Source organism: Acomys minous (genome assembly GCF_964271855.1).
Source record: "Acomys minous genome assembly, chromosome: 10".
NCBI classification, from domain to species: Eukaryota; Metazoa; Chordata; class Mammalia; order Rodentia; family Muridae; genus Acomys; species Acomys minous.
The window spans coordinates 68,461,010-68,471,203 of record NC_140491.1 but is presented as its reverse complement, the minus strand read 5'-3'; the positions used below and the strand labels follow the sequence as shown (position 1 = coordinate 68,471,203).

Here is a 10,194-nt window from a genome sequence, read left to right as displayed (position 1 = left end):
CAGCTAGCACCACTGTTTTCACATACATGATTACTAGCCAAACAGTTATTCCTTTTAGGAATAATGTGACTTATAAGAATGCCACTCAATTTAGAGCTGCACCCTGGTGTACTCCTGCTTATAGTTTTCCTCCCACGTTTACAGATTGTCAATCTCGAGAGAGCTTAAATTCTCAGTTGTCTTTAGGGTTTCAGTTCTCTCCACCACTAGATAGATTTATATTATCTCATAAGGGCAATGAGAGTGGTATAGCTGGATGGCCATGGTTTCAATGGATATTGAGTAATGAGGCCAAAGCAACTACAGACTTGTCTGCTTTCTCTTCCTTTCGCCAGGTAAACCATGAACTTTGGAATGTAACAGCTTTACTTAAGACAGCTGGCACTGGAAATCAAACTTTTAAATTGACTAATATAACCTATCACCAAAAGCTTTTTAATCATTCTTTTAAAGCCTCCCCAATTTGTACTAGACCCCCTTTTTTCTTTTTACTGGCAAACAGTAATGACACTGAGAACCTTAACTGTATGACCATACCCTGTTTTTTGGCTGAATGTTGGAATGGCTCACAGTCATTGGCATTAATGGTCCGTCTGCCTACCTTTGTACCCATCCCCCTGGGGCAAACCCTGAAAAATTTCCGATTATGAATCTCATTCGATAGAAACGTGATTTTGGAATTACTGCAGCCATTATAACGGCTATTACTGTTTCAGCAGCGGCAGCTGCCACTGCAGCCGTCGCTATGGTTAATCAAGTACAAGCTGCTGAGACTATTAATCAAGTGGTGGAAAAGACTGCCACTGCCTTAGTAACCTAAGAGAAATTCAATGCTCATGTCCTGTCTGGCATGCGTCTGGTTAACCAGAGAATGGATTTAATACAGGAACAAATGGAAGAATTATATCAACTCATTCAAACAAGTTGCATTTCTCATTATCAACATGTGTGTGTTACCCCTCTAAGCTATGACTTTGCTATGTCTTTTAATCAAAGTAAGATTATTTCAGATTACCTTGCAGGAAACTGGACGTTGGAAGCAGAAAGGCTATCCCGACAACTTGTCTTTCAGATTGCACAGTTGAATGGGACTCGAGTGGAAATCGTTACCTTCGGAGACTTTACTTCTTGGCTGCAATCTACATTCTCTTACTTTAAGGAATGGGTCGGGGTGGGAACGTTTGGCTGTATGCTGTTGGGGGGACTGCTTTTAGTACTCTGGTTGCTCTGCATATTTAAAAAACAACATCACCGAGATAAAATGGTTATTGCTCAGGCCTTGATGGCCGTAGAGTCAGCAGCGTCCCCTCAAGCTTGGTTAAATATGCTGAAGCAGTGAGACACTGCATTCATATGGTATTCCTGAGGGCTCGTGTTCCCTTTGCAGCAGGATATCTGAATGACAGTCCTGTGTAACCCCCCAGGGCTCAGGTTCCCATTGCACGGGATTGTGGGTACACAGGTCCCCCCCCCATGTAACTTCCTCGATCACCTGAAGCCGTTGGGCCAACAGGCTGGATTGGTAACCTCATGGATGCTTGCTTCATGCAATTTAATAAGTAGGGGGAGATGTTAGGAGCCGCAATCGCCATTACAAGATGGCGCCGGTTTCCTGCTTCCTGGTTCTTCACGGCTGTCTGGCCTTGAGTGCGCCTGCGTATGGCGCGAAACCATTCGCTAATGCGCTTGCGCAAAGCGTGTTTTACTACATGCTAAGTGCTAGGCACTTTGAGTGAGCCAATGAGGACTCGGCACACCTCCCGAAACAGCATATAAGCAGCGGGTTTTGGGGGACTCGGGGTCCTTCGCATCTGCCATCAAAAAGAGCTGATCAATAAATGCTGTCAGAAGAATCTTGAGTGTGGTGTGCTCCTTATCGGCGAGGCTGCGCGCCGCACGGAAGGACCTTTGTGTGTGTGTGAGAGAGAAACAGGAAAGAGAGACAAAGGAAGGTCAGAGAGTGGCCTCCAAGGATGTAAAGCCAGGCTCTAAGCTTACATCCCAGTGGGGCCTTTATCTACCAAACCTGTAGAGGACACCTCTGGATGGCTCTGTGTGTGTGTGTGTGTGTGTGTGTGTGTGTGTGTGTGTGTGTGTGTAGAGGTGGGTATTTTCCCACACATCAGTGAGGGACCAGTCCCCCTGCAGGCAAAAGCTACCGTGACTATTTGAGACCTGTCTCCCTCCATAGGGCTTTGGAAGCCCCGGGCGCCACCAGAGATGCAAATGACAAGGGTGTCACTTCTGTCTTGGGGAACCAGAGTTCACTGGGGGTGCGGGGGGGGGGGGGAGTGCCCACTGATAGGGTCTGGAGAGGAAGCAAGGTCTAGCCTGCTGGAATGGCCCTCAGCCCCGGACGCAGGAGGTACACACAGGCCGTGCCTTAGCCTCCGCGCATGTCCACAACTTCAAGTCTCTAGTAGGACATAGTCACTGCAGAAAAAGAGAAAAATCCATAGAAGTGCGAAGAACAGTGGGCCAGCGAGATGGCTCAATGGATAAAGGAACTTGCTGCTCAGACTGAAGACCTGAGTTCAATCCCCAGGACCCACAAGGTGGAAGGAACCAACTTCCTAAAGTTGTCCTCTGATGTCTGAACGAGGTTGAGTGTACACGCGCAAACACACACACAGGCGCGCATAATATTTTTTAGATGTTAAAAAAAAGTATTTTTGGTTTTTAGACAAGAGAAGAGTCTCATTTGGATCATCCTGTAGCTAGACAGATGGCTCAGAGGTTAAGAGCGCTGACTGCTCTTTTGGAGGTTCTGAGTTCAATTCCCAGAAACCACATGGTTGCTCACAACCATCTGTAATGGGATCTGATGCCCTCATCTGGCCTGCAGATGTACATGCAGACAGATAATAAATAAATAAATCTTAAAAAAAAAAAATAGCCGGGTGGTGGTGGCACTCAGGAAGGCAGAGGCTGGTGGATCACTGGGATTAACGCTGTGGTGGTCACCGATTTCATTGTTGACGGACAGCTAGAGAGGCTAGCCACCTCTTCTCGGGCTTGTTGTCTTTCGCCTGTAATTCACCTATGCGTGTCCTATGCCTACATCCTGTAGGAAATTTTTACTGTTTTATTGATTTTTAAAAGTTCTTTATATATTAAGGTTACCTCTATACATTATTCTGCATAACTCCTAAATTCCCTGGGGGAGTAAGGAGGAGGCACAGATCTTTTCAGAGTCTGAGTGTTGTGTGTTTGTCTGTCCCTCCCTGGGCTAAAGAGCTTTGGAGCTGGGTGGCAGGAAGCGGCTTGTCTGGTCTTGCAGAGAGGGAGGGGCAGTGGTGAGGAAAAGAGAGAGAGGGTCAGAGCTGAAAGCGGGAGCTCTGAGTGACAGCCTTAATGGGAGGCAGATGGAGGAAACAGGATTGCCCTGCTGACAGGAGGGGTCAAGGGGCATAGGGCTTTCTAAAGACAGGAGCCTGGGTGACTGGCTGCCAGTAAGCCTGGCTCCACTGTGTGATGCCTCAGGGCTGCGAAAGGGCAAAGGTCAGTCCCTCCCTCCTGCAAGTCTAGACCCTCTGAGGGCCCAGAGCCAGAGACACCGAAGGGACTCTGAGCTCCTGGAAAAAAACTGTAGAGAGGCCCCATAGGCTAGACAAGAGGCTGCCCTGCAGTGCTTCACTGGGCAAACTCCCAGACCTCTTTGAGCCCGATTCCTTATTCACGAAAGGGTATAATGTTATTTGTCTGCCAGGATTATTTTGTTTCGTTTTGTTTTTTGAGGCAAGGGTTCTCTGTGTAGCCTTGGCTGCCCTGGACTAGATTTGTAGATTAGGCTGGCCTTGAACTCACAGTGATCTGCCTGCTTCTGCCTCCTGAGGGCTGGGATTAAAGGTGTGTGCCACCACCGCCCCGGCTTGTCTAATAGGATTTAACAGAATCCATGTGTAGAGCGTTTAGCCAGTGCTAGAACCCAGGGAGGGCTCCCTAAATGCAAGTTCCATCTTACATGTTATGCATGTATTTACATTTATGTATGCACGTGTACACATGTGCTGTGTGTGTGTGTGTGTGTGTGTGTGTGTGTGTGTGTGTGTGAGAGGGCAACCTGCAGGAGTCTGCTCTCTCCCTCTGCCATGAGGGTCCCAGACAGAGACTGGCCTTGGGTCACGAGGCTTGGTGACAAGCCTCCACTCCCTGCGCCATCTCACCAGCCCAGCTCTTGCTTCTCTGTCCCCTCTGCCAGCCATTGGTGACATCAAGATGCCTTTCATGGGTGAGAACTGGGCAAGTGATGGAGCCCACACCATAAAGACCACACCGGGGCTCGCCTACGGCAGGTAGAGAGCTTGTATTCTGAGTTCCACAGAAGCCGGGGACCTTCAAAGTGACCTTATTTGGGTGAAGGGTCTTGCAGATGTCAGGAGGTTAAATTACAGCCATTCTGGATCAGGGCAGCCTCCAAATCCAAGGAAGAGGTCATCCGACACAGGCACAGACCTGAAGCAGGAAGCCACCATTGGTGCTGAGTGTGGAAACCCAAGGCCCCAGGCGCCATTACCCAAGCAGCCTGTCAACTGAGCCACACCCCCAGCTCCCAGGTGCAGCCTTCCCTCCATGTGTATGGATGTTTTGCCCGCATGCTTATATGGAGTGCACCACTTGTGTGTCTGATGCCCACAGAGTCCACAAGAGGGCACCAGATGCCCTTCGAGTAGAGTCACAGATGGTTGTAAGCCACCAAGTGGGTGTTGGGAGCTGACTGTTGAGTCATTGCTCCAGACACACACACACACACACACACACACACACACACACACACACACACACACACAATTTCCTGAACAACCCAGTAAACAACAATTACTGACCTGCGTTTACACTGTTGGCTATAGAGTCATCTAGAGCTGATCTGGTCTCTGAGAGGGGCTGTGTAGGTCCTACAAAATGTTACACCACTCTGTGTAAGAGACTTGAATACCCACTGGGTTTGGTGCCCTGGGGCATCCTGGAACCAAGCCTGTGATCCCAACACTTGGGAAGTGGAGGCAGGAAGCTCAGGAATACAATGCCAGCCTTGGCTAGTCTGCGAATTGAGATCCTGTCTTAGAACCAAGAAACTTCGTACCCAGCCAGCCAACTCGGTGGCAGATGGCAGGTGCCAAGCAGAGAGACCACACTCCTCCGAAGGGCGTGGTGCCACGGGCGAATGATGGTGCTGCTTCAGGAACACCAACACCTCCCCATAAATGGCCTTTTAGAATTATCAGGGCCTTGCTGCGGAACTCAAGGTTGCAGCCGCTCAAATTCGTGCCGGGGGAAGCTGCTTGGCCCCGGTACCGTCCTCTCTGCTACATTTCCTGCGCACTTTACAGACCAGGATATGAAGGTGCACTGAGTCCCTCTAGTGAAAAGTGATGAAAGTGGGCAGCCTGTTTGGCCAGAGGTCTAGGGACAGAGAATAAGGAACTGTCTCCCGTGTCTGTGAGTGAGAGTTGGGGTGCAGCGTGGAGACTGAGGTGGTTGCAGCAGCCCTTTCCTTAGAGAATGACCAAAGTCAAGCAGGCTGCGGAAAACAGTGTTCAGGCTCGGTAGCGGGCCTGTGTCACCTCGGGCGGGAGCAGGACATAGCTGGGCCCCTTCCAGCATTCCCTCGGAGAACCGCAGGGCGGGGCAGAGAGGGTCTTCGCGAGGTCCTCCGGTGCGGCAGGGGGCACTGTAGCCGCAAGCGCGCCCTCACAGGCCGACGCGGACCGGAAGTGGGCGTGGCGACACCACTTCCGGTGCGGAACCGCGGCCTGGGCGGAGGACTGGTCACCGGCGCGGGGTCTGAACCCGTAGCTCGGAGGTGGAGGCCTGTGGGTGTCGGGACGCGCGGCCGTCGCCATGCCGTTCCTGCACGGCTTCCGCAGGATCATCTTCGAGTACCAGCCCCTGGTGGACGCCATCCTAGGGGCCCTGGGCATCCAGGACCTGGAGCGGCAGGAGCCCCTGGACGAGTGAGTAGCTGCCGCGGTCCCCTGTGGCTGTCGCTGCGGGAGCGCGAGCTGCGTGATTGAGAGAGCGAGCTCCTGCCCGAAGCCAGCTTGCAGCGTCTTTGCAGGGCAGAGGGCCTGGGCCTCGGCGCCGCTCCCTGTGCGTGGATGTCGGGAGGAGGCGAGGGACTGAGGTCCGACAGCACGTTCTGAGACAGCAGGCCTCTCCCAAGAGCCTCTGTGCAGGGAAGCCGGTGTGGTCCGTGTGCCCTGTGCCCTGTGCCCTGTGCAGACAACGACAGCAAGCAACCCGACCAGCAGCGTGGTGTGGGATGGCAGGGCAAGGGGGTGGGGCGGAGGAAGGGCATTGGGAAAGCTGGCATTGCAGACACTGGTTATCAGTCTCACCAGGGATGTCTTTTTCTAAACCACATCAGCCCTTTCCTCCGGGGCCTACTCTGTAAGTGCAGTGCGAGGCGCTTCCAGAACTCGGAGGCGGGGCCGCAGGGATACACAACACGGCGCTGCTGCCCTCCCTTGACGGAGCCTAGCATAATTCAGGAGGGCTGCCCCAGATAAGCGGTTAGTGTCTGGGAGTTGGTGGAATCTTGGGGCCAACCTGTTGCCAAGAGGTCTTCTGGTGGGTGAGATTAGGAAAACGAGCAAGCATCGTGGTGAGAAGGTTGACTTTGAAGGTAAAGGCTTTTGGGCTCTTATCAGAGCAGTAGGTAGTGTTGGCTAGGAAGGGTGAGAGCTGTGAGGCCACCACCCTCAGGGTGACATGAGAGGGGACTGGACAGAGCCAGCCCTTTGGCAGCAAGTTGAAAGATGGCTTTGAAACCACTGCAGCCTCTGACCAAGAAAGACGTGGGCATGAGCAGTTTTTGTGGGTGCTGATGGAAGGGCATATGGGCTAGGGCAGCTGGTCCCCAAGAGGTCCCACTTCACCTGTTCTGCCTCTCCATGCATAGCTACGCTGCCAGCGAGGAGAGCCGCATTCTGGTCCTCACTGAGCTGCTGGAGCAGAAGGCCCACTCTCCGTTCTACCAGGAAGGTGTGAGCAATGCTTTACTGAAGATGGCTGAGCTGGGGCTGGCTCGAGCAGCAGCTGTCCTTCTGCAGAGTGGGGCCAACCTCAATTTTGAAGGTCAGCGGCGTCAAGAAAGTACATTGGCAGCGCCCAGAGCTAAGGGAAGGGGATTTTCTGCTCCTTTGAGCTGTCCTGTGGGTTCCGCTGTGCCCCTAGATGCGGGAAGATAAGCCACACAAGGCATCAGCAGGCTGTGTAGGTTCCTTATGCCTCAGAGGTGATGAAGGGCCAGGCTCCGGGCCTGCCATTAGCTGTCCCCCCAGGAGGCAGGAGATGGTAGAGCCTGCCTAAGAGCCAGTGGGGGCCAGTGCTGACCCACACAAGGTACAGCCTTTGTGTCTTTCATTGGAAAACAAGCAAGGGGCGTAGGGTGGGCTGGGCTGTTCCAGAGCACATCCGCTTGGTCACGTAGCCCAGCTGTAGCCAAGCATGGTGACACACTCTGAAGGCTGAGGCAAAAGGGTCTCTAGTGACCCTGGGCTGCCTGGCAAGGTCAAGGCCTGCCAGGGCTTGGTAGTAAGACCCTGGCTCAAGAAAACAAAAGGCCACTCTGCGTTCTCCTTGGGAACAATCCTGAGAGGAAATAAACAGAGGGAACTCAGGCCAGAGCAGAGAAGTTGCATGCCTATTGGAACTCACAAGAACTTAAGGCCTGGCATCTGCACCCTTGAGGTGGGGTCAGGTCCTGACCCTTAGAGAACCGACTGACCCGAACCCCTTTGCCTTTAGACCCTGTTACATACTACACAGCCCTGCACATCGCTGTCCTGAGAAACCAGCCCGACATGGTGGAGCTGCTGGTCCGCCATGGGGCTGACATCAACAGGAGGGACCGGGTAAGAGTCAGGTCCAGTCTTGGGCATGTGTGGTAGGGCTACCAACAAGCCTTCAGGCTCCAGGCAACATGGCCGCTATCCATCCCCCTTTGGCTCAGATCCATGAGAGCAGCCCCTTGGATCTGGCCAGCGAGGAGCCTGAACGCCTGCCCTGCCTGCAGCGCCTCTTGGATCTTGGAGCAGATGTCAATGCAGCTGACAAGAATGGTAAGGGAGTCGGCTCATCGGCTAAGAACATTGGCTGTCCTAGGAAATCTGATGACCTCCTGTGGCTTCTAAGGGGACTGGGCACACATGTGGCACACAAACATACGTCATGCAGGCAAAGCACCCATGCATTAAAAAAAAAAAAAAAAAGACAGGTGCCACAGTGGAAGGCTGGTCACCCCTGGGGTCCAGGAAAGACAGGCGGAACATCTGGGTGCTGGCCTCAGGGGATGGCAGAGCCACAGTTGGCACACAGGCAGAGGATGCTAATCTGTGTGAGTTCAGTACCCAGAGACTTCGGAGAGTGGGGTCACCCTCCACAGGGCCCCAAAATGCATCTTGAAGGGGTGAGTCTACCAGGTATGTGTGGATACAGACAGGTGTTGACCTTGGTTGGCCCTCTTGGTCCTACTTTTGTGTGGATGAAATCAAGCCAGCCCCTCTTCCCTCAGCCCGGAGAATCCTGTCTCCACCCACCCCTGGGCACACTGGCCTCATCCTCACTCTCCTTCCTAGGGAAGACAGCGCTCCTGCATGCTCTGGCCAGCAGTGATGGAGTGCAGATTCATAACACAGACAACATCCGGCTCCTCCTGGAGGGAGGTGAGGCTCCTCATGGCCCACAGCCACCTGCTGCCCTTTATCCCCATCCCCACTGGTAAGGGCTGCCGGCCACCTCTCATCTCTGTTCCCATGGCTCTTCAGGGGCAGATGTCAAGGCCACCACCAAAGATGGGGACACTGTATTCACATGCATCATCTTCCTGCTCGGTGAGACCGTCTGCGGGGACAAGGACGAGGCTCCGATGATCAACCGCTTCTGCTTCCAAGTCACGCAGCTTCTGCTGGCCCATGGGGCTGACCCGAGTGAGTGCCCGGCCCACGAGTCCCTCACACATATCTGCCTCAAGAGCTTCAAGCTGCACTTCCCCCTCCTTCGGTTCCTGTTGGAGTCAGGGGCCGCCTACAACTGCTCCTTGCATGGCGCATCCTGTTGGTCTGGCTTCAACCTCGTCTTTGAGAGGCTGTGTTCCCACCCGGGCTGTGCTGAGGACGACAGCCATGTTGAGCTTCTGCACAAGGCTGAGACCGTGCTGGACCTCATGGTGACCAGCTCCCAGAGGCTACAGCTACCTGAGAACTTCAGCATCCACCCAGTGGGTAGCTTGGCAGGGAAGATCCAGGCCCTGCATGCCTCCCTGAGGCAGCTAGAGAGCTACCCGCCACCTCTCAAACACCTGTGCCGTGTGTCCATCCGGCTGTGCCTGCAGCCATGGCCTGTGGATACCAAGGTCAAGGCGCTGCCCCTGCCTGACAGGCTCAAGTGGTACCTGCTCAGTGCACACAGTGGCACAGAAGACAGCTGCTGACTGATCCCAGGATGGAATGATCTGGTGTGGCCGAAGCCAAGCAGAGGGCAGACCTGGTATCTGTAACAGCCTTCAGAGGGTCCTTTTACCTGGGCAAGGCTTGCCCTTTGCTGATGTAAAACCACTAGGGTATGCCCTGGAGGCCAAAGGCATGGCTGCCTCCGGGGAGACTTCCACCCCACAGCCCCCATCAGTATTTGTCAGTCTCAGCCACAATGGGGAGCCAGTGCAGATGGGACACACCTGCCCTCTGTATAAGCAGCTGGCCAGGCCATTTACAGAAGCAGAGAAGTCAAGGCCAAGCCCTGGCAGCTGGTTGGTCCTAGAGGAAGGCAAATGCCTGGGCCTTTCAGAGGCCAATACCAAAAATCTGGGGCCATCCAGTTAGGCCCTACTCTGCCACCTCAGGTCTCATGATGCGTTTGAGGAGCTGGAGACAATACCGAGGCCACCACAGGCTGCGGGCTTCTGTGCTATGGCACCATGGCTGTGGCAGCTCTGGTCACACCACAGCTGTGTCTTGGGGATGTTTTCTATTTAAAGGTATTAGGGGCACAGTAGGACAGTCCTGGCTCAAGTGCCTAGCTTTTCGGGGACTCCCCAGAACCCAGTGCTGAGGCGGGAAGCTAGCTCTCCTCTACTGCTGACCCCTTCCAAGACCTTCCCAGTCAGCTTGGCCTCTGGGAATGAGCAGAGATGATTAAACATTTGTAAGCTTAAAACTGGTGCCCTTGTATGTCGGTTTCCCACACACCACCACT

General features: G+C 53.6%; 1 protein-coding gene across 1 annotated transcript; it reads left to right on the top strand.

The window, feature by feature from the left end:
- The first annotated feature begins 5,717 nt into the window (after nt 1–5,717).
- On the top strand, nt 5,718–10,155 carry ASB6 (ankyrin repeat and SOCS box containing 6). The gene is made up of 6 exons (XM_084799975.1): nt 5,718–5,954; nt 6,902–7,077; nt 7,750–7,856; nt 7,955–8,063; nt 8,580–8,666; nt 8,769–10,155. Exons 1-6 carry the CDS (start codon nt 5,842–5,844, stop codon nt 9,431–9,433), a joined length of 1,257 nt encoding a protein of 418 aa, XP_084656101.1. The 5' UTR covers nt 5,718–5,841; the 3' UTR covers nt 9,434–10,155.
- Nucleotides 10,156–10,194: the final 39 nt, after the last annotated feature.